Source organism: Baudoinia panamericana, assembly GCF_000338955.1.
Source record: "Baudoinia panamericana UAMH 10762 unplaced genomic scaffold BAUCOscaffold_1, whole genome shotgun sequence".
Lineage (NCBI taxonomy): Eukaryota > Fungi > Ascomycota > Dothideomycetes > Mycosphaerellales > Teratosphaeriaceae > Baudoinia > Baudoinia panamericana.
This window is the reverse complement of record NW_006911257.1, coordinates 1,186,344-1,207,763: the sequence shown is the minus strand read 5'-3', so window position 1 is coordinate 1,207,763 and position 21,420 is coordinate 1,186,344. Positions and strand designations below refer to the sequence as shown.

Sequence of the window (21,420 nt, the reverse complement as noted above, 5' to 3'; positions counted from 1 at the left end):
CTTCACATGTTGGTTAGGGCTCGACCCAGCAGTACGAGCCTTCATCTAATGCTGGATAGCAACGCCAGCCTCTCCCGCTTGCGCTGAGATTCTCTTCTTGTAATCATTCACTGTCCCCTCGAAATGCTCCACCGTTCCATGATCGCATACCCACAGGCTGGTGCATACATTCTGCAGCATGGTGACGTCGTGACTCACCATCAGCACGCCGCCTTCGAACCTCTGCAAGGCCGTGCTGAGAGCGTCCATTGCCTCGATGTCCAAGTGATTGCTCGGCTCGTCCAAGACCAGGATATGTGGGTTAGTCAAGCCAAGGCAAGCGAACGCCACCCTCGACTTCTGCCCTCCGGATAGCAGCGCCATCTTCTGCAGCCCGGTCATGCCCGTGATGCCAAAGGCACCCAAATGACGACGATACTCCTCATCTGATTTGCCTGGATAGCGAGACGCCATGAAACCGACAGCGCTCATGGTGAGATCGAGTGCATCCACGTGGTGTTGGGCGAAGAAACCAATTCGTAATCGTGGGTTCTGTGAGATGAGGCCTGACGTAGGCTGCAACGCGCCAATCAACAGCTTCAGCGCCGTCGTCTTGCCTGCACCGTTGGGGCCGACGATGCCTATGCGCGAGTCGAGCTGGACGTCTAGGTCCACATTCTTCAGCAGGATCTTGTCTTTGCTGTAACCGAAAGATACGTTCGTCATTTGTATGATAGGCGGCGACAGCTTCTCCACCTCCGGGAACTTGAAATGCACGGTATATTCGGCTTCTGGCGCGTCCAGGACAGGCATCTTTTCCAGCTTCTTGATCCGTGACTGCGCTTCCGACGACTTAGCGGCATTGTAACGGAATTTGTCGATAAAAGCCTGCAGGTGAGCACGTTGGACCATCTGATTGTCGTACTCGCGCTTCGCCGTCTTCCGGCGCTCTTCTTTCGTAGCGTAAAAGGAGTCGAAATTAGCACCCTTGTAATAATCCAAGCGCTCCGAGTGTTGGTGTATGATATCTGTCGCAACCTCATTGAGGAACGCACGATCGTGAGACACAACCAATACTGTGCTGGGGTAGCCTTGCAGGTAGTTTGACAAGAAAGTGATGGAGGGGACGTCCAGCATGTTGGAAGGCTCGTCGAGCATCAGCAGATCCGGCTCGCAAAACAGTGCCCGGGCAAGCGCAAGACGCATCCGCCAACCTCCGGAGAACGTTTTGGTAGCGTACTGCTGGCGTTCGGTTGAGAAGCCGAGACCAGCAAGTATGCTTGCCGCGCGAGACTCTGCCTTGTCCGACTCCATCTCTGAAAGCTTGCTCTGGATGTCACCCAGTGTCAAATCAAGACCTTCGCGCTGCTTGTCAAGTTTCGCTGCATCTCCCGACGTGTCTGCCATCGACGAGCGTTCGGCTTCGAGCTGCGCGAGCTCCTTGGTGATTTTCTCCTGTTCCCGGAGAAGATGTTTTCGCCAGACATCGGCGTCGAGCACCGCCTGTATCGCAGGTGTGTCGTCTCCGGTGATCTCTTGCTCAACGAAAAGAATGGATATATGAGTCGGAATTGCCACCTCACGCTTACTGAGCGCTCTGAGTAGCGTAGATTTACCGATACCATTTTGACCTACCAAGCCATATCGGCGGCCGTATGCAAGCGTAAGTGATGTGTCTGTCAAAATACGCTTGCCGCCGATTGATATGTCGATCCCATCGACTTTGATGTCTTTGCTCTTCGATTGAGCATCAGCACCTAGCTGCAAGGGATTGACAGCCATGAAGAACTCCTCATACGACTTCTGCTCGTCAGGCTGATCAAGTAAGCGAGAAGCTTCATACTCCACGGTCTTGAAGACTTTCTTGTCTTGTTTAGCCTTTAACTTCCGCTCAGCCTTTTCGAGCTTCTTCTTGTCTACCCTAGATTCGACCTTTCGAGCATTCGCCGACTCTAGGTCGATATTCCCGCTTGTTAGGCCCAACGTTGATGAAACGTTGCGCTGAGAGCCGACTTGGATGGTCTGCTCAAGCCTTCTTGCCGAAGGCGCTTGCTGTCTTTGTTCGCCATCGCGGCCATTCTCGTCCTGCAACCTCGTCACCAGTTTATCGACGAGATTCTGTACTGAGACTTCATTCTCATTCGACAGATCTCCAGACGCCGAAAGCAGCAGTTGTATTATTACCGATGCCGCGTCACCCAAAGGATCGCCTTCGGCGCTGAATTGGCGCGCCGCATGGTTTAAATATCCGGTCGCGTAATCTACAACCACTGGGTCGAGGTCAGGTAATTGCGCTCGGATGTCAGCTTCCATAGCCCTGGCCGATAGCACAAAAGACTAAGGATCCCAGGGAAAGGCAGTCGCATGCCCTATGGCTGGCTGGATGTGTGGCGTTGCTCGTACGCAGTGAACCCTCGGGATAGCCCAATTTCCGACCCGTGCGCAATGATAAGCGCCGCTCTATGTATGTAAGTACTGTACTTATGGACGGATATTGGCTGGGCGCCTCTCTATCTGTGCGCCAAAACTCGATTGTAGTGTTTATTAAACGAGTGGTTAATGAGCACGAAGCCCACGGCTTTCGCCCCGGCTCGCGTCAACGTCGGTCTTGGCGACCGTCACGGGCTTTCTAGAAGGCTTGCTCGCTGCCAATGACCGAGAAGTGAAGATGAGCATACCCGATTGCACGGATTGCATGCTGGCCCACGAGCCAAAACTCATGGGACGATTGGGCTTCGCAATAGTCTTACGCAAGACGAAGGCACGCAATCGTGGCGACAGAACCTTTCGCAGTTGGGAGGACTTTCCTGACCTGCCTACTAACGCCTCCTACTCAGGTGACAGAATGGGTCTGCTTGCTGTCGGGGAATGGCGAAACCCGCGGCACCTGGCGTTCCGATTGCGGGACAAATTCCTCTTTGGATATTACTAGGTTCTCCGCCATAACATTTACGGACGAAGCCTGGTCTCCTCCGCCGATGCATTCAGCATACGGTAAATGGCTCCGTTGTGTCTGACATTTTGATTGTAAAATGACAGCTGCATGAATGACTCTTTCACTGTCTGGACGTCATCGCTCAGGCCGCTGCAGTTGTTATTTGCGGCGTAAGTGGCCAATCCCACCTTTCGTCAAAGCTTGTTGACGCGATTGAACAACACGCTAGTTGGCGTTAGCGGGAGCGGCGACGGAGCCGACGCACATCATCAAGGATGCCCTGGAACGTCGCTCGATTAATGGGAAGGATGTTTCTGAAACCGCGTTCCACAGGGTGCGTCCCTTGCTGCTACCACTGCCGAAAGCAGACGTTTCTGCTATCTGCAGGCAGGTACCGACTCGATCGGAGAAGCTGTCCAGGTTCCACTGATCCGCAATGGGAACGAACGGTTGTCTCAAGAGCTTCGGTTGTGCCATCTACCGTGCCACATGGGCGTCAGTGGGCGTCAGATCTTCATCAGCGCGCTGCCTTGGCGGGGCCAAAACTCGGGACGCACGAGACTAAGTAGGGATGTGACACAAACGTTTCACGTACGAAAGAAAGCTTTCAAGAGACAAGACCGGACGCTCTCCCTTTCACGAACTCTATGCTACTGCCACGATGAGCCCTCGCTCGTCTCGTCCCAAGCCTGAGGGCATGTCGGCTAGGACAACGTACGCGACGCGGATGCGGGACTCCCCACATTACCTGCAGACGGGGATGGCTTGCTAGTCAACGAAGGTTCAGCATCAGATTCCGTCCTTGCAGATCGCCGACTGGGCCTTCGCTTGTAGACTTCGATTAATGGAGCGGAGCAATAGCGAAGGATCGCTTGTCGGCGGGTAATGGAGCTCGCGTGCCGGCCTTGACCGTGGGACGCCCTGACATGTACTATTGTCAATGTTTGCGTTTGGCGAACTAGGCCTCCTGCAGTTACGGTCGGGGTTGTCGTTGTACAAGCGGTAACATGGGCGATGAAATCAGTAAACGGCACTGCTCGTAGATGCATCCATGCGTAGACACAACGACCGTAGAGTAGAAGAAGATCGTAGTCGTTGAACCCGCTGTCGTGTGCCTGACTCCCGGGGTCGTGGCATTTCTCAGCCCGCGGGTTAATGTTACTTCAGCCCTCATGCTCTGCCCCTAGGCCAACGTTCCGTTAAACTGCCCCTCTCCGAGACCTCACTACGGACGCCGCAGACCCGTTTCCCTGCTTTCTGACTCGGCCATTGTCCTTTCTTTTCCACCTCCGCTGCGTGAAACGTTGCGATGTTTGTCGTGGTCGTGACTTAGCGAAGCGTGACCCTGCCCAAGTGCGCTGCCACTGGGCCTTCGACAATGACCACGGGTGCCACTGTGGCTCGTGTTCTGCCCGTTTTGGCCGGAGTTTGGTCATGAGAAGAGAATGAACACGGTCCCTACGTTATTGGCTACTGGTGCTGGTATTTCTTTATCGGCAGTCGGCCTCTCCCTTGCTCGGCCGGACGACGACGCCCACGACTCCATGTTAGCAACATACACACTATCCGCCGCCGAAAGTTCGCCCAACGACAAAGCCTTTAAGCATCGATCCGTATCCGCACCGCAAGATAAACGGTTGAGTGGGTTTGGGGCCTATGGGAGCGCTAGCACGCATGCAACGACGAGCACACGGCAGCAACGGAGTCAGTTTCCAGCAGCGAGCATTGGCATTGGCCTAGCAAGTCCTTTGTGGCGTGATGACGAGAGCTTGTCACAAGCAGGTACACCGACCTCTCGTCGTCATTCATGGCTGCGGACTTTATCGGGGAATATACCGCAGTCAGGCGACTCTAGCGTAACATCCACTTCGCGCCCGGCCTCGGCGGCCTTCTCGAACTCCAACAGCTCGATGGCTTTTCCACGTGCAGACTCGACGAGCGTGATGTTGCCGGAGCAAACACCTTCGCCACAAGCGCCGAACAAGCTTGTGAAGCGAGCTTCGTCTGTCCACAGTGCTGGAGCCTCGCCTGTCCTACTTCCAGGATCTAAGATCCCACGGGCAGTCTTCCGCCGACCAGCGACTAGTCATCAGCGCTCCGCTACGCTCGTGGAAAGCTCCTTGGACAGGCATCAAACGTTGTCTACACCTAGTCACCATAATGGTGGCGTGCATGGCTCGCCATGGCGGCAGTATTTCACCTCGAAGGTAGCTAGGGATGAATCAGTTGTGGGAAGGAGGCGTAGCTCGAGTAGCATTCCAAACCCAGTCAGACGTGTCTACCCAGACAGGAAATATACGCCAGTCCTCGTATCCACGCATGAGCTACTGGGGCCGTTGGGTATAAAGACCGATCATGGCCGTGGTGCAAGGATGGCCCCAGGCGAGTCAGTTGCGAGTCTGGCGATAGCACCTAGCGCTGCTTCATCGCCGCTGCCAGTACCCACCACGGACTTCGCAGGCTCAGTCGCTCCAAGGCGCTCCTTCTCTATAGGAGACCTGTTATCAAGCGGACCACAACCGCTATGGAAGCGGCCAACTCCAAGCAAGCGCAGGCCACTAGCTAGCAAGACAAATCGCAAACCCAAATCGCGCGTTACGTCCGCGCCATCGACATCAATGGGCAGCACTTTCAGCAGTTCCGCGTCGCAGGAGTCGGAGCGGCCTACCAAAAGGAGAGATCTCACGGATCCGCAGGCTATTCAACGCAGCATATACACGTCTTCGAGCGACGGTAGATCGGCAGAGACACAGCACAGGGAGATAGACCTTCACTTAGGCTCCCCAACTCCGCTTTCTTTGCAACTTCCGTCAACGGGCACAACCCTTGGAACCCAGCGTTCTCACGCCACCACACCCTCGCCATCTGCGCAACGCAGGCTCCCTTCAGCAGATCTCTGGTCGTCAGTTGCCCGTCAAGCACATGCGTCTTCTACTCAGTCGGAGATTACGTCCACTCCAGGATCAGACAGCGAGCCGCGGTCCGCTGGAGGTTACAGCACGGATTACCAGAACGAACATGCATTCGATTCATATCCCACAAGAACCACAAGGAGCAGCTCTGGGAAGCGTGGTCCACCTATCGATACCATATTTGATGAGTCTCCACCAAACCTCTCATCCGGCCGCAGTACCAAGCTGCGCGACTTTCTCAATGAAGGTCGCGCCCAAGGCAGCGAACGAAGTGGAAGATACCGTCACAGCACTATCGAGGAGGAAGGTAGCGTTACAAGCACGCCAATCCAGTCAGGACGTGACAAGAACGTAACATCGACGCCGTCTGCACGCCCGGGCACGCAACTGATTTTCACGTCGTCTCCGCCTACCATGCCGGATCCTGACGAGATTGATTGGGATGCCCCAGAAGACAGGTCTGTCCAGCAGCCCGGACTCGGCATCCAGGCGCCCGCGAACGGATTAACATCTACAAAGACTCTGCCCTTCCGCTTAGGCGCTCTCTCTAGAGCAGGCAACTTGTCCTCAGTACATTCTACGCCGAACCGGCACAGCAACGGTGGAGACAAGGCCAACCCGTTTGATTGGTCTGAGCAGCAACCAAGCCCGAGCAATCACGATCAATCGCCGCCTCGGCCACGAACCGTACACGGCAAGAAGGATGATACACGTGGTAGTAGAGCCAACGGCCGACGGCCGCCCAGCGGTATGCACGCACGCAGTCACAGTGTTCCAGTCGTTCCAGAAGCCGGCGGTAAGAGAAGCGTGGCTGCCAGTAAATTTGGCACATGGGGTGTTGGCAGCAAAGCGGTGACAGAAGATTGGAATGAGGACTTCGATTTCGAGGACACGATACCCTCTCTGCCGGAACAGGATGCATACGACGACAGGCGTATTGACAGCGGGCATGAGATGTTCGTACCCAAGTCCATTAGGGAGCAGCAGCATAACGTGGTCGCTAATATCGAGATGCTGAGAGAGTGGGGCCTTTTGATTGAAGAGTTGAAGGATCTACGGCTTCGCGCTGTAGCGGTGGGTATGTTGAATGGACCGCACGCGCAAGCATGGCAGGAGGTGGATGCCATGATCGAGTTGGCCGATCAGGAGAGTGAAGAGTTGACCTTGCAACCTCGGCGATCACCGCCTTCTTCTCCAGGCTTCGACTACGATGCGTTTGAGGATACCACCCCAAGTCTCGAGGAAAGTGACAGCGTACGCTCAGCATCGTTTATCCTACCTGAGCCACTGCTGGAGCGGGAGGTTCAGGCTACAGCGCTCACAACAGACCCCTCTCCCAACGCAACAGAGCATCCGTACACCGCCCGGCCACGTAAGGACTCTGAGGCCGTCGCTCGATTAGTCATTGAAGCACTACAGACGAAACGCAGCGTGTCAGACTCCAGCACGCTGAAGCCTGTGCTTCCATCCAAGAAGGTCCCCTTTGATACGGCAACCCTGCGCCATATTGTGCCATACGTCAATGGGTTGAAGCGTAAAGTCAAGGACGCACTGCGCGAAACAGAGGGCTTGTACTCAAGCCCACGAAGGCGCTCGCCGCCCGATGATTCCGGTGCGGCACCTCGAAAGCCTGAAGTTGACCCACCATTTCACAGTATCTTCAAACACCCGCGATCCGGGAGTCCCACAGGTCCACGGAAATCGAGACGTGATGACATGATTACAGACAACGACGGTTTCGAAGTGGTGTTCGGAGAGGGGCAGGCGGACCTTGCTGACCGCTTCAGTCGACTTGGCCTTCCGTCATGAAGCACCTCCGCGTTGGACTCTAACGCACCTAGATTTTCCATATCGGCCAACGGCCTGGCTCATACACTAATCGCATTGAAGCGGAGTTCAGCATGGCGTTCAGGGTTGGATCAAAAAGTTTGATAGGCGTATATTCTACAACGGCCAGACCGTTCACACGGGAGCTCGTCATTTAGCATGTATAACAAGCTGAAAGAGGAGCATAGCTATTAGGGTGGTGCTTAACGCCGGCGTACTTTGTTCCGTGAGTTCGAGGGCTGGACGGAACAGGGATCGGCGCACCCATCTGTACGTTGCATAGATATCGCCAGGCTGGCGCGCAAGCGTTGCTGGCAGTGTTGGCTCTGCCCGACTTTACTGAGGTTCTCTATGTTGAGTGAAACAATGTATTTGCACGTTGGCCGGGTTGCATTGCGTTGGAAGGCTTTTGATACGAAGGGAGGATGATTGATAGCATTAGCAGCCACGTGGTGTGGGAGTCGCTGTAGAAGGGTCACCGGCATGTGTATGGTCTTCCCCCAGCTGCTCCTTACGTTCGGTTTCATCCTCTCACCTTACCAGGATTAAGGGCGATGGTGTCACTGCTGTGCCGTTTTCGTAGGGCTGAGGGGTCTTGTTCGGCACTTTCGTAGTGGGGCAAAACAGCGGAAGCTTGAGAGGAATTTATTGCCATTGTTTGCAGACACCAGACACCTTTACACTAGCGATTGCAGATTCTCAATTCTTCCTTTCCACATCGATCAAGCGCAACCGCCACTATGGGAGAACCAGCGCAAAAGTTCAAGGTTGCTGACATCAACCTCGCGGCCTTTGGGCGCCGTGAGATTGAGCTCGCCGAGCATGAGATGCCAGGCTTGATGGCAACGAGATTGAAGTACAGCCAAGAGCAGCCGCTGAAGGGTGCAAGAATAGCCGGGTGTCTTCACATGAGTGAGCAGTATGCGCGCTTTTCGTCCTGCTGCGAGACTGACTGTGACCAGCGATCCAGACTGCCGTGTTGATCGAAACGCTGAAGGCTCTGGGTGCGGAGGTGACGTGGACCTCTTGCAACATCTTCTCCACGCAGGACCATGCGGCGGCCGCGATTGCAGCAGGAGGTACTCCAGTCTTCGCATGGAAGGGCGAGACTGAAGAAGAGTACAACTGGTGCTTGGAACAGCAGTTGAAGGCTTTCCCAGATGGGAAGGAGCTCAACTTGATCCTTGACGATGGTGGAGACCTGACTGCTCTTGTGCACAACAAGTACCCGAAGATGCTCGAAGGCTGCTACGGGCTGAGTGAGGAGACCACAACCGGCGTGCACCACCTCTACAGGATGCTCAAGAACAAGGGCAAGGAGCATGGCCTGCTTGTACCTGCGATCAACGTCAACGACTCCGTTACGAAGAGCAAATTCGACAACTTGTACGGCTGCAGAGAGTCGTTGATAGACGGTATCAAGCGTGCAACAGACGTCATGATTGCTGGCAAGATTGCTATGGTGGCCGGATTCGGTGACGTTGGCAAAGGCTGTGCGGAGGCACTGCACGGTATGGGTGCTCGCGTCATGGTGTCCGAGATTGATCCCATCAACGCTCTCCAGGCGGCCATGGCAGGCTACGAAGTCGTGACCATGGAGGACGCAGCGCCTCAAGCCCAGATCTTCGTTACCACAACCGGCTGCAGAGACATCATCGTTGGCAAGCACTTCGAGGTAATGCGCGAGGACGCCATTGTTTGCAACATCGGCCACTTCGACATCGAGATCGATGTCGCGTGGCTCAAGAAGAACGCCAAAGACAAGGTCAGCATCAAGCCGCAGGTTGACCGCTTCACCATGCCGAGCGGCAGGCACGTCATCCTGCTTGCAGAAGGCCGCTTGGTCAATCTAGGCTGTGCTACCGGCCACTCCTCTTTCGTCATGTCCTGCTCGTTCGCCAACCAAGTCCTGGCACAAATCATGCTGTTCAAGGCCGGCGACAAAGAGTTCGCTCGAAAGTACATTGAGTTCGCGCGCGCGGTCGAAGGTGAGACCGAGACTGGCGCGCCAAAGAAGATTATCGATGAGACGCAGAGCAAGTCCAGCGTCACCCGCATGGAGGTCGGCGTCTACACCCTTCCCAAGATCCTCGACGAGCAGGTTGCCCTGCTACATCTCGACCACGTCAATGCCAAGTTGACGAAGATGACCACGACCCAGGCCGAGTACATGAGCTTGCCTGTGGAGGGCCCATTCAAGAGCGATCTATACCGGTACTAGGCGAAAGCCTCTCGTATCGGTCTACAGATTGTTTGTTCAACACTATAAGCATTATACCATGGGAGGGATGACTTCAACGGCATATGGAAAAGCATCGCAAGGCGCTGGGGAGTCGGCAGAGTAATACCTAAGCCGGAGCAGAACGGCTGCCTTCCTCAACGGAGGCGCTGCACTGTGTCATTAAATATCCGTCCATAGATGGTACAATCGCCTCCGCTTGCTGCGACATAGCATCCTGAGCCGGTATTCTGACTAGTGGTCCTTTGGATCGCGCCTATGCGGAGGTCATTCTGCGGACCGGGACACGCCATTTTTGTGGCTTCCGCGGTGGCAACAGATCTGCGTCCGCGTCACTCACCCATCTTAACTCTTCAAGCGTTCGAATCAGACGAGTCCAGCCGTCTATGTCATATGCAAGTCAATGAACCTTACTTTGGACATGATGCGCCGGCTGCCGGCAATGCCGTGGCGTTTCTACAAATGTATATGTTAAAGAATGCGTGCTATATAACGATCATTCACAAGCATTTCCTTCTTTAGGCAGGTTTCTGACGCCGCGATGTTCGCTTTCAAGACTGCTGTAGCTGCCTTGGCAGCAGTATGCCTCCAAAGAGCATTTGCCCAGTCTCCCATCGCTTCTGCTTCGTGCTCTTCTACTCTCGTTCCGCGCGGTGCAGCGCCGTCTGTAGCTCCAGGATACGTGGCCCGCCTGGTCGCCAATAATTTGACAAGTCCGCGAGGAATCAAGTTCGACACGAACGGAGCTTTACTGGTCATCGAGCAGAATTCGGGCATTGTAGCGCTCAACTTGGCTGACTCTGGATCGGACTGCATCAGCGTGAGCAGCAGGCGCACGGTAATTAACGATACCACTCTCAACCATGGCATCGAGATTTCAAACAACGGCTCCACGCTGTATGCGTCCAGCGCAGAGGCCGTGTATAGCTGGCCATACTCCGCTCAGACTCAGAGTAACACTTCGGCACCCAGTAAGTCTAGCTGCAATCAATGAGTGGCCATATCAGCTAACAAGGGCGAAGCTATTCTGGTGCAAAATATGACCACCTCCGATCACACGACGCGGACTTTGAAACTTTCACAGAAGGTGCCCGGATTACTGCTCGTCACCCGCGGCAGCACTTCGAATATCGACATCGATGCAGAAGATATCACCACTGGCCACAGCCAGATCAAGGCGTTCAACCTTGCCAACCGGACCAGACCGTATAACTTTGATACCGATGGACTGCTACTTGGTTGGGGTCTGCGCAACGACGTTGGCATAGACGAGGAACCTCTCAGCGGCGGCATCTACACTGTGGAGAACAGCGCCGACGACATCACGAGATCCGGGGTAGACATTCACCAGAACAACCCTGCAGAGGAGTTGAACTTCCTAGGCTACTTGAACGGCACCCGATCTGCGAACCAGGGACGTAATTTCGGGTATCCTGAATGCTTCACCGCATGGAACGTGTCTGCCATCCCCAACTTCATGGGTCAAGTCGGTCAACAGTTCGCTATTGGCGATCTCAACAGCACAGTCAACGACACAACCTGTAGTGCTGCGAACGTTCAGCCACCGCGGCTTGCCTTTCAAGCACACATGGCGCCTTTGGATATCCTTTTCAACACCGCGGGGACAGCTGCTTGGGTGACGTTCCATGGTAGCTGGGACAGACAGCCACCCGTGGGTTACAAGCTGTCCGTCGTGGAGTTTGCGAACGGGCAACCTACGCAACCCTCGAACAGCACCACCGCCGCTGTAGATATCGTCTCGAATGCGAATATCACTAATTGTCCGACTGGCTGCTTCAGGCCGGTGGGTCTCGCATGGGACAGCCAGGGCCGCCTATTCATGTCGTCAGATGCGACTGGCGAGATTTACGTGGTGTTGCGAGCGAATGGGAACGCGACGAGCTCAGCTGGCAGCAATGCTACTGGGACAATCCCCAGTGCGAGTATCACATCAACGAGCTCGAGTGCCAGCGCCACCACTTCACATAGCGTGGCAAGCAGGGCCGGTGGCGCTAGCATGGGCGCACTGGCCGTCGTGCTTGGAGCTTTGGCTGTAATGCTATGATTTTAGAGTATATAGGGATGTGTATTTGAGCAGCTTTGAAATCATTCTGCATCGTTACAGACGGTGTTTAATGCGATTATGGACTGCAACGCCATGCCTTCTACAGTGCAACGCGCCGAATGTATGCAACCAAGACCGCCGTTCCGACGTTTCACGCCCTCTACTCGATCGAATAGTGCATTCAGCTTGACCGACGCAATATTACTCGTCATCGCCAAAGAAGACCTTCACCGGAAGCCATGCATCACCGCACACCTTGAAGCGATCCGGCAAGCTGGAGAGCTGCTTCATCTCCTCATCCGTGAGGCTCCACCCGTCGAGCTGGAAGTTTGCCTCGATACGCGAAGCAGTCACAGATTTGGGAATGACGCTGGTGCCGCGCTGAAGACCCCACATCAGAAGCACTTGGGCGGGAGTCTTGCCCTTGTTCTCGGCCATTTTCATGAGCGTGGCGTCCTTCGCGAGCGGGCTGTTGGTGGAGCCGAGGCAGGAGTAGGCGGTGCAGTGGATGCCCTTCTCCTTGCAGTAGTCGACGAGCTTCGGGGATGGGCAGTTGGGGTGCAGCTCGATCTGGTTGACGGCCGGGGTAGTCTTGCAGCTTGGGTCATTGAGCAGCTTCTCCATGTTGCGGATGCCGAAGTTCTGTAGAACCATAATCAGCAATAGTTGAGAACTTTTTCATGGCAATGTCTTACCGAGACGCCAATGTTCTTTACACGGCCAGAAGCGGGCAGCTTCTGCATCTCTTGCCATGTCTTGATGAAATCCCAGTCAGGGTAGTGCTTCTTCAGGTCATCCGGATCGGTAGATGATGGCCAATGAATGAGGTACAGGTCCACGTAGTCCATGTCCAGCGACTTCAGAGACGAGGTGATACCCTCTTCCACACGCTTGTGCCATGGGTTGTCCAACTTGGTCGTCACCCAGATCTCGCTTCTTGGAACACCAGAGTCCTTGATGCCTTGACCGACCTCGTTCTCGTTGCCGTATGCAAGGGCCGTGTCGATGTGTCTGTAGCCGGCAAGCAGGGCTGCCTTGACAGCCTCGCGGACCTCATTCGGCTTCGACTGCCAGGTACCGAGACCGACAGCTGGTATCTTAGCTCCCTATGCGATTGTCAGCATGGGAATGTGAACAATGGCGAAGTGGCAGGGTGGCGAACGGTGTTCAAAGTGAACGTCTTCTTCGTCCATTGCAGGTCTTGGGCCATGTTGACAGATATTCGCTCGTAATGTTAATTTGATCTACAACAGAGGTTTAAGAGAGCAGTAGTGAATAGTCGGACGTTGTTGAAGAGAAAGTCCAGTCTTATCAGACAAAACTTTTGTAGTCTGCCATTTTCCCACCACACCACACAAACACACCCCACCATGGTACATACTGCCTGTATCGACCTGCCCCTCGCTGTCACTGGCGCAAACAGTTTAGCCGCGAATGCATGTGCTACGTCGGTCTGATGCCCTTGTGCGCCGCTGCAGGGACAACAGCCACCGGCCGCTCCACGTCGTCCACATCCCGGCGGACTTCAGGCCGCTTGAGCCGCATCTCGGTTATTGCGCGCTCCTCCAACGTCGTCCTTGCACGACCCGGGCACACGAAAATGTCCCGTTTCGTGTCTGCCGGAACGGACAAGAGTCCTACGGAGCGTGACGAGGCCTGGCTGAGAGCGCAGGTGCAGATAGAAGCTACCAGGGCACGGAACACAGCACCTGGCGAGCAACAAGGTGGCAAATCCTTATACGAGACATTGCAGGCTAACAAGGGTGAATCGCCTCAAGACGAGCACTGTACAGAGATACCTAGCTGACGAGTCAGGGTGAGTGCTAAGCCGCAAAGCAAGAGGCCTTTGAAGAAGCTACACGCCTGAGGAACCAATTCCGGACGCTGGACGAGGATGAAGTCGACTTTCTTGACTCGGTCCTGGAGAGCACCCGGAACAAGGAAGCCGAAGTAAGACAGGAAACCACGGACCAGCTCGAAGCTTTCCGACAGCGCAAGGAAGCCGCCGAGAAAGCGGCAAAGCTGGTCGATGATGGTGAGGATGTTGTCCAGGTACAGACATGGTCCGTGGTACCAAAAAAGCGCAAGAAGGGTCGCGAGAAGGAGGCCATCGGCGGTGTGAAGTTGCGCAGAACGTCTACCGCCAAAATTTCTGATGCTGAGCAGCCTACTTCGGCGATGCTAAACCCGGAGAAAGTCAGCACTCCGAACGAGCAGAATCGATTGCTAGAACCGGTGGGCGGGGCACCTACATCAAAGCCAGCCGCGATTGTGAGTGAAGCGCAGCCCTCGCAGCCAAATGTCAGACCACTGGCATCAGAATTAGCGGCACCACCACCTGTGCTAGGGCTCGGAGCATATTCTTCTGACGAAGACGATTGATATATGTTCTTAATGACGCCGAGAATTGCGAACTCCGCGGCCAACGACTGACGAAGTCCTATTCTTGACATGCATGACCGTTTACCGGTACTGCATGGTGACGGATGGGCATCTGATTGCCCAAGTATATCCAAGTTGTCTTAGTGTGTGCGGTACTTGCTGCACTATGCATTGCGGAGGGTACACCGCAGCTGTCTTCGTTTCAACCGCGTTGTTAACTCTTGCTTCAGAGAGTCTTGCACGGCGCAGTGTTATCGGGAGGAGGAAGCGATGTATCGTCACGCCACTCTAGCTATGGTGTTTCCAAGCGAGTATACTGAGAGCTGTGCGGTCTTGCAACGGATACTGCATGGAGAGAGATGCACGTTCGAATTGGGTTGTAACGATTCTACAAAAGTATCGTCACCTGACTACGATAGACGCTCACAAACCTACGTGATTTCTTGAGCATGCGACCGAGCAGCCGTAGTGGCTTCGCATCAGACACATTCTTGGGATGAGACATCTTCCTATTGTCCGTAGTTTCGCTCGCAACGTGCAGCGACTTCGATTCTAGCGGGCCATCACCATCAAAAACCACAAGTATCGCGCCCAACAAAATGCTCAACGCCGGAATCGTCAGCGCTTCCTCAACAAACCCGTCGTGCAGGCCCGCTGCCTTGATGCCATCATTAGCTTGCCCTTCTTCTTCGTACCACCTAATCTGCAGCTGCGCTAATGCCGGCTCAATCGTTTGCTACTCCAATTGCAGATTTCGCGAGATACTGCGCGCTTCGTCTTTCTCGATCAGAGTTGGCGGATGTGAATTGGCACGGTAAATAGCTCGGTCTTGATCTCTGCTTTACAGCGCAGTGACTAGCCGGGGAGGTTAATACGGATCTCCACGCCGGCCCCAATGCGCAGACGCGACGGCAAAGCACTGTGAATATCGCCATGCGGCAGTTCGCGCCTTCTTGAACATGTTCGAAGATGGTGGGCTGTAGCCGGGTGACTGTCTCCCGAACAAGCAATCTGTTGCGCCCACATCGTCTCCAATCTGGGCAAAGGTCTCTGTCCCGCTGGTGATGTCTCTCCCGTAGCACTTGTCGTGAGTCGGCCGTCGCAGAAACCATCACGGTCGTAGCTTGGCCCGCCTTGCTCGGCCGACAGTATGCCCGCAGTCCGAGGAACGAATGTGTTGTGCCATGGACTTTGCAATCCGAGCACGAGCGGAGAGGCTGTAGGGTATCGGTGCGGCTCGGAACCGTTTGCCGTTTTTGGAGAATGGGTGTATGGTCTGGACTCAGAAGCAGGAGGAGGAGTTTAGGGGGTCGGAATCGGAGGACATGGCAGAGAGCAAGTGGATATGGCGCTGGGTGTTGGATTGAGTACTGTGGCTGAGCCATACCTGTACGATCCGATCCGATCTACGGCATTGGGAAGATCGATGTACCAGCCTTCTTTTGCCACCACAGTCATCGACCGCCCCCCTGCAGGTGGCCTTCACTGAGACAAGCTTGTGGCTAGGCACCGGCATGACGCTCTGCCTTCCATACGAACGCCTGATACTCCTCGCTTGCCGTTGACACTCTCCCGCCGCGACCTACTCCTCAATGGTCTTCACGCACTCCCACCCACCCTTCAGCTTCTCCTTCCATAAGCTGACGCGGTTGTCACCGCCAGATGCCGCCAGAACATTGCCTGCCATGCTCCAACTTGCTCGCCACATGACCACCTCAAAGTTCAGCTCTTCCGAATGCCACGCCCCAGCATTTGCAATGTCCTCTCCCGCCGCAAGCGTCCATATGCGGACCGTGTGATCCTGTGACGCGCTCGCGATGTACTGTTTGCTAAGCGGCGTTGGTGACCAAGCCACATCCCGTACCCAGTCACGATGGCCTTGTAATGTCGCTACATTATCGTAGGACTGCGTTGTGCTACTGTAGCTCCAGAGCTTAACCAGGTTGTCGGAGCCTCCGGTGACAAATCGTCTCTGCGGGCCTTCTTGTCTTCCCGGCGCCTGCGCGCTAAAGAGTTGGCCGGGTAGCGTAGCCGGTGCCCAGCTTACACCATTGACACCGAGAGTGTGTGCGGGAAAGATGGTGTGGGAGAAGGTGTTGTTCTCGAACGTGAGCACGCTGACGTTGCCATCGCTACTTGCAGCGGCCAGGTGGCATCCGCACTCGGCTGGACTCCACGCCACCGCATTCACGGACGCGGTATGCAAGGTGAACTCGTAGATGCGCTGCCATTGCCCGTTCTGCTCGCGCCAAATGAGGATACGGCCGTCGTAGCTGCTGCTTGCGAGTATCACGCCGAACTTGGGGTGAGACCAGGCGAGCGACCAGACGGCGCCTTCATGGCCGGTCAGGGTAGCCGTTAAGCGGTGTTGTTCCGCTTGCTGCTGCTGTTGTGCGCTGTTGGCGGAGGAAGCAGGTTCGATGTCGAAGATCTTGATCGTCTTGTCGGAGCTGCAGGTTGCGAGACGGCGGCCATAGTAGTCGAGCACGGCGTCGTGGATCATGTCATCGTGAGCGGAGGATGATATTACCTGCGCCATCACTGCGGATCCTCTTCAATGTTGTACGCAGGGTTCGCGCGGTCTTCGAATGTTGTTGATGTTGATATGTACACATTTCACTTATTGTTCGCTAGCGTCCGGCGTACTTTCCTATCTGGGAAGCATCTCGATTTGGCACTACAGACCCTGGCGCGGACGGTGAACCTCGGCCCGGAGAGCATTTCGCCGAGATACATGTACTGTGTGGCATGTGCCGGTCATCTCTCTTCGTGCTCTTGTGGGCTCACCCTCTTGCTTTCCAATACAACATTATCATCTTTTCACCCCAACCATGTCCGAGGCATTGTGCGGGCCGTCGAACCCGCTACAGCAGTTCAAGCAGCAAACCTCCCTTGACCGCACTCTTCAGCAGGACCGTCTGCTCTCACACCGTTCGCCTGCCTATGGCTTCCGATCCCCTGATCCCAATGCTGGCGTGCTAGATGCAGAGTTTGAGGCTTTTCAGGCAGGCGTACCATTGTCCGACCTCCCACAGCTGCAATCGTTCCACCGCCAGCAGCCAGACTTCACCGGGCCAGCGCAAACGCCGTCATGGGCCGCCGACTTCCAACGCATGCATATTGCGCCTCCACCTATGCAGCAGCAGCATCTGCAGCAAGCAGCTCCAAGTACAGCAGGCTGGGCGCAGGGTTTCAGAAACCACATTGACCAATATGCGCCGAGAGCCCAACAGTCCGCTCCCGTTTCCCCGTTGGCGTTCCAGCAGAGAGCACGCTTTGGCTACTCTGGCTTTCAGAACGACTTGGCCCAAACTACGCCGTTTCAGGCGACGCAGCAGTCGAAAGGCAAGGAGCCTGTGTATGAGCAGTTCGACGAAGCCGCCTTTGAGCGCGCATTCGATCTAGCGCGAGACGATGTTGAGCTTAACTTCGGGGCAGAGAGTGTCATGATGGGGTCGAGCCAGAGCGAGGTTTTGGAGGCAGATGACACTCGTCTGGTACGAGACGAGACTTCGAGGCCTGACCTTGGGCGAGATCAGCTTCCTGATGGACTTGGCCATTACCACAACGATGTCCCTTATGCACTAGAGCAGCAGGATCACAGCGAGAAGACAGAGCAGCCTTCTCCATACCAGGACGACGATGCACTAGCCGCCACCGCACAGGAGCTGCTAGAGAAGGTGGAGCACAACACAACGGACAAGTTTCGCAACAGCCAATTCCTGGGCTTGATGCGCAAACTACGCGATCGTGAAATGAGAGTGGAAGGGGACAAGATGGTGGAGACGAATGTCAGTACGGGCTCATCTCTTCCCAAACCTCCCCTCACGCACTCGCCCCACGATTCAGGCTACGTGTCCGGCTCCTCGTCGCCACTCAGCTTGGATAGCTACCACTTTGACACGCACATTTGCAAAATCCCTGGTTGTGACGTCGATCACACTTTCGACCATTGGGAGTCGCCGGTCCGCTAGACAGAGCGTAGGCTGACAATGTAAGTCGTAGGCCGCTTCTACCGCGTCCCCGGAATCCGTACTGAAGGGTACTAGCACGTTGACGCCGCTTTTCGATAACACCGAGCAGCGACCAAGCCCTTTAGCTCTACCCACCGCCTCCGAAGCAGCTGTCGATACCCGGCCGCCTGACTACGGCATTCCCGCGCACGAGCAAGACGCGGATCCTGGCCGGATCCACCCCGCAGACGGGCAAGCGGTGGTAGATCTCTTGAACGACCGAGCTGCCGATATAGGTACGTGGCCAGATGACACCCTGTCTGACAGCGCGCCGCATTCTCCATTAGAGGACGGGCGTCCTCCATTCTACGGAGACCTCCGGGCGCTGCATGGCGAGAGGAGCGTCAACAGTGACCTCAGCGATATGCTGTACGGGCATGACGGTTCGCTCGAGGCGCCCGTGCGATGGGTGAAGGAGCCTGTTTATGGGTCATCCAAGGAGTAAGACTCACCTTACGAAGGTCAAAGGCTGAAATTACGGTGATGCGACAGGCGAGTTGTATGACCCATTCTACGCCGAGGCCGCCGGATGGCCTGTGAACGTGTGATCGGGCTAGCCCGACCAAACGGGCATGATGTGTGCTTCGCATGCCAAGCCAGCCATCACAAATTCTGCTCCAAGTAAAGCAATACGACCACAAAGTCTAGGGCCAAGCGACTAGCATATAATGAAGCTACAAAGGTCTCGAGCTCAGCGAATCCGACCGTTGCTGCTACAGCTCAACGAGGAGCAAGGAGACCTATCATGGAAGGTAATCGCAAGCTCTGAAGACCGTTCGCTTCTGGACCGAACAGTGGCGCACCAGCGACATGCTCGTCGCATGGCATGCATTGGACCTTCTCCCCGGGTCTGAATTCTTGCAGAAGACGGCAGGAGACCCGGCATGTAAAGGCGTGCCGCGTGTCGGGTCTACAGGCCGGAAACACTGTGGCGAAAAGGCATTGCCCCGCCAAAATTCCCCACCAAATTCCCCCACAAACTACGCCGCCACCTATCCGTGTCGACGCCCGCAACTACAGACATGAAGCCAAGTTCACTGTCTGGATCATCGCGGAGCAAGTTTATGAATGCATCTCGGCTCGGAAAGGCTCCGGGTATCCGTGCCAGCAGACTTCATATACCTAAGAGTTGGCACGCAAGACGCATATTCCCAACAAAGCAAGCATTCAGCATTCATTTGTTGCAAGCTGCGTGTGCCCACCATGTTCTTACTGTCCCTCTCTTACCTTCCGTTCGTGTCACCAACCCTCCTGGTTGTGGGATTGATCTGTGTATGCTTGGTTTTCCTTCTGCTCGTTGTAAGTCTACTGCCCTTTGATGTTTCAGGCACGTGAACTGAGAGATGAAAGCACATCGTACACAGCCTGCGGAGTCCTCTGAACGATATTCCGGGCCCACTCTATGCTCGTTTCACAAACCTACCGCTGAAAGCTGCCGTTGTCGCGGGAAAGCGCATACACTTCGTCCATGCCTTGCACCAGCGTTATGGCAAGATCGTTCGCATCGCTCCCGACGAAGTCGCTGTGGCCAGTCCACAAGCTTTTAAGATCATCCATGCAGTTGGTGGAGGCTTCGAGAAGACCGAGTGGTACAGATCGCTGAATCCGGTACCGCGTGACGGTGTGTTCACCATGACTGACAACAAGGCGCACGCTGGTCGCCGCCGGTTGCTGTCGCGGCCGTTCAGCAAGAGCCACCTACGCCAACATTGGGAACCTGTCGTCCGGGAGCGTGTCGAGTTGGCGGTGGCCCGCATGTGTGCCGAAGCTGCAAAAGGCCCTGTCGATGTCATGAAGTGGTGGATGTTTATGGCTTCCGACGTTTCAGCCCACCTCATGTTTGGCGAGTCATTCCAGACTCTTGAACATGGTGTAGTCAGCGAGTACATGCGGAAGTTGCAGGTCGCATTGATGGGAGGCGGCATCGGCGCTGAGATGCCGTTCGTGCGCTACCTAGGCAAACGACTGCCAATACAGATTTGTCAGGACCTATGGAATAACAACAGCTACCTAATGAACTACGCCGAGGCTGCGGTCAAAGGCATGAGAGCGAACCAAGGGCATGCCAACGTCTTCGCGGGCATGGTTGCTGAGGCGGAGAAAGCCGAGCGGTTGGACGATCTCGACGTCAAACAAGAGGCACTGAATCTGATTGTAGCTGGGACTGATACCACCTCCATCACATTGACTTACCTTGTATGGGCTGTGCTTTCACGACCAGAACTACAACGAGCGGTGGAGGAAGAAGTGCGAGGTCTTCCGGAGGCGTATCAGGATGCGGAAGTCGAGAAGCTTGAGCTGCTGAATGCGGTGATAGAAGAGACGCTGCGATTGTATGGAGCCGCTCCAGGTGGTCTGCCGAGAAGAGTACCTAGTGGAGGAATCAGCATGGGTGGATACTTCCTCCCGGGCGGAACCACGGCCACTACGCAGGCGTTCAGCCTTCATCGAGATGCCTCGCTGTTTCCCGATCCCGAAGAGTCAGTCTCTTACTCAAGCTGCGGCTGGAAGTGTCACTGACGTTTCATAGATTCATCCCAGCAAGATGGATGTCCTCGCACGGAGATGGGAGGTACGCGGTTAGCGACGCCGCAAGAGCGGTCTATTCGCCGTTCGGTGCCGGCGCAAGAACTTGCCTGGGGGTGCATCTGGCGACCATGGAGCTTCGACTGGCGGCTGCAGAGTTCTTCAGACGGTGTGCGGGAGCCAAGCTTGCGCCCTCGATGACGGATGAGCTGATGCATATGGAGAACTATTTCCTCATAGCTCCGGCAGGGCACCACCTCAGTGTGGAACTGTAGAAGCTCGATACAATCTGGGATGGAATTTTGTGGTGCTAGCTGTATCGCAACAGCGTGAGGATCGCTAGTCTTACAGCCCATATCTACCGCGTTAAACGCACCTTCGTTGCTCATATATACATACAACCGGGACCGATGTGATAGTACGAGTACGCAGATGCTGCAGCCCTCTGACGAAATGTATATGATTGACAAGACACACCAATTCTGGTACATACGGCCATAGGTCGCAGAGAACAGAGGATCCCGTCCGCTCTCCTGTACTTA

The 21,420-nt window shown here is 55.3% G+C and overlaps 10 protein-coding genes across 10 annotated transcripts; 6 read left to right on the top strand and 4 right to left on the bottom strand.

The window, feature by feature from the left end:
• Positions 1-45: 45 nt before the first annotated feature.
• Positions 46-2,292, bottom strand: BAUCODRAFT_61258 (uncharacterized protein; the record flags this gene model as incomplete). Its single annotated transcript, XM_007673915.1, has 1 exon — positions 46-2,292. One exon carries the CDS (start codon positions 2,290-2,292, stop codon positions 46-48), a length of 2,247 nt encoding a protein of 748 aa, XP_007672105.1.
• A 2,565-nt stretch (positions 2,293-4,857) lies between these two features.
• On the top strand, positions 4,858-7,635 carry BAUCODRAFT_62174 (uncharacterized protein; the record flags this gene model as incomplete). The annotated part of the gene is made up of 1 exon (XM_007673914.1): positions 4,858-7,635. The coding sequence occupies one exon, from the start codon at positions 4,858-4,860 to the stop codon at positions 7,633-7,635; it is 2,778 nt and encodes a 925-aa protein (XP_007672104.1).
• Positions 7,636-8,285: 650 nt separating this feature from the next.
• On the top strand, positions 8,286-10,234 carry BAUCODRAFT_29300 (uncharacterized protein). Its single transcript, XM_007673913.1, has 2 exons — positions 8,286-8,565; positions 8,616-10,234. The coding sequence occupies exons 1-2, from the start codon at positions 8,394-8,396 to the stop codon at positions 9,872-9,874; spliced, it is 1,431 nt and encodes a 476-aa protein (XP_007672103.1). The 5' UTR covers positions 8,286-8,393; the 3' UTR covers positions 9,875-10,234.
• Positions 10,235-10,433: 199 nt separating this feature from the next.
• Positions 10,434-11,957, top strand: BAUCODRAFT_118642 (uncharacterized protein; the record flags this gene model as incomplete). Its single annotated transcript, XM_007673912.1, has 2 exons — positions 10,434-10,863; positions 10,915-11,957. 2 exons carry the CDS (start codon positions 10,434-10,436, stop codon positions 11,955-11,957), a joined length of 1,473 nt encoding a protein of 490 aa, XP_007672102.1.
• A 100-nt stretch (positions 11,958-12,057) lies between these two features.
• On the bottom strand, positions 12,058-13,281 carry BAUCODRAFT_189027 (uncharacterized protein). The gene is made up of 3 exons (XM_007673911.1): positions 13,120-13,281; positions 12,653-13,063; positions 12,058-12,599 (listed from the first exon to the last, which is right to left on the bottom strand). Exons 1-3 carry the CDS (start codon positions 13,165-13,167, stop codon positions 12,159-12,161), a joined length of 900 nt encoding a protein of 299 aa, XP_007672101.1. The 5' UTR covers positions 13,168-13,281; the 3' UTR covers positions 12,058-12,158.
• A 276-nt stretch (positions 13,282-13,557) lies between these two features.
• On the top strand, positions 13,558-14,339 carry BAUCODRAFT_61185 (uncharacterized protein; the record flags this gene model as incomplete). Its single annotated transcript, XM_007673910.1, has 2 exons — positions 13,558-13,720; positions 13,786-14,339. The coding sequence occupies 2 exons, from the start codon at positions 13,558-13,560 to the stop codon at positions 14,337-14,339; spliced, it is 717 nt and encodes a 238-aa protein (XP_007672100.1).
• Positions 14,340-14,737: 398 nt separating this feature from the next.
• On the bottom strand, positions 14,738-15,823 carry BAUCODRAFT_189074 (uncharacterized protein). Its single transcript, XM_007673909.1, has one exon. The coding sequence runs from the start codon at positions 15,722-15,724 to the stop codon at positions 15,065-15,067; it is 660 nt and encodes a 219-aa protein (XP_007672099.1). The 5' UTR covers positions 15,725-15,823; the 3' UTR covers positions 14,738-15,064.
• Positions 15,824-16,953, bottom strand: BAUCODRAFT_188970 (uncharacterized protein). The gene has a single exon (XM_007673908.1). It carries the CDS (start codon positions 16,876-16,878, stop codon positions 15,922-15,924), a length of 957 nt encoding a protein of 318 aa, XP_007672098.1. The 5' UTR covers positions 16,879-16,953; the 3' UTR covers positions 15,824-15,921.
• Positions 16,954-17,170: 217 nt separating this feature from the next.
• On the top strand, positions 17,171-18,917 carry BAUCODRAFT_566686 (uncharacterized protein; the record flags this gene model as incomplete). Its single annotated transcript, XM_007673907.1, has 2 exons — positions 17,171-18,304; positions 18,345-18,917. The coding sequence occupies 2 exons, from the start codon at positions 17,171-17,173 to the stop codon at positions 18,795-18,797; spliced, it is 1,587 nt and encodes a 528-aa protein (XP_007672097.1). The 3' UTR covers positions 18,798-18,917.
• Positions 18,918-19,555: 638 nt separating this feature from the next.
• On the top strand, positions 19,556-21,153 carry BAUCODRAFT_144505 (uncharacterized protein; the record flags this gene model as incomplete). Its single annotated transcript, XM_007673906.1, has 3 exons — positions 19,556-19,651; positions 19,703-20,832; positions 20,883-21,153. 3 exons carry the CDS (start codon positions 19,556-19,558, stop codon positions 21,151-21,153), a joined length of 1,497 nt encoding a protein of 498 aa, XP_007672096.1.
• Between the last annotated feature and the right edge of the window lie 267 nt (positions 21,154-21,420).

Coding starts and splice junctions, on each gene's coding strand:
- BAUCODRAFT_29300 (XM_007673913.1), top strand. CDS start 8,394: ATGGGAGAACCAGCGCAAAAGTTCAAGGTTGCTGACATCAACCTCGCG. Junction 8,566..8,615: donor AGCCGGGTGTCTTCACATGA/GTGAGCAGTATG, acceptor GACTGTGACCAG/CGATCCAGACTGCCGTGTTG.
- BAUCODRAFT_189027 (XM_007673911.1), bottom strand. CDS start 13,167: ATGGCCCAAGACCTGCAATGGACGAAGAAGACGTTCACTTTGAACACC. Junction 13,064..13,119: donor AGACGTTCACTTTGAACACC/GTTCGCCACCCT, acceptor ACAATCGCATAG/GGAGCTAAGATACCAGCTGT. Junction 12,600..12,652: donor TAAAGAACATTGGCGTCTCG/GTAAGACATTGC, acceptor ATGGTTCTACAG/AACTTCGGCATCCGCAACAT.
- BAUCODRAFT_189074 (XM_007673909.1), bottom strand. CDS start 15,724: ATGGCTCAGCCACAGTACTCAATCCAACACCCAGCGCCATATCCACTT.
- BAUCODRAFT_188970 (XM_007673908.1), bottom strand. CDS start 16,878: ATGGCGCAGGTAATATCATCCTCCGCTCACGATGACATGATCCACGAC.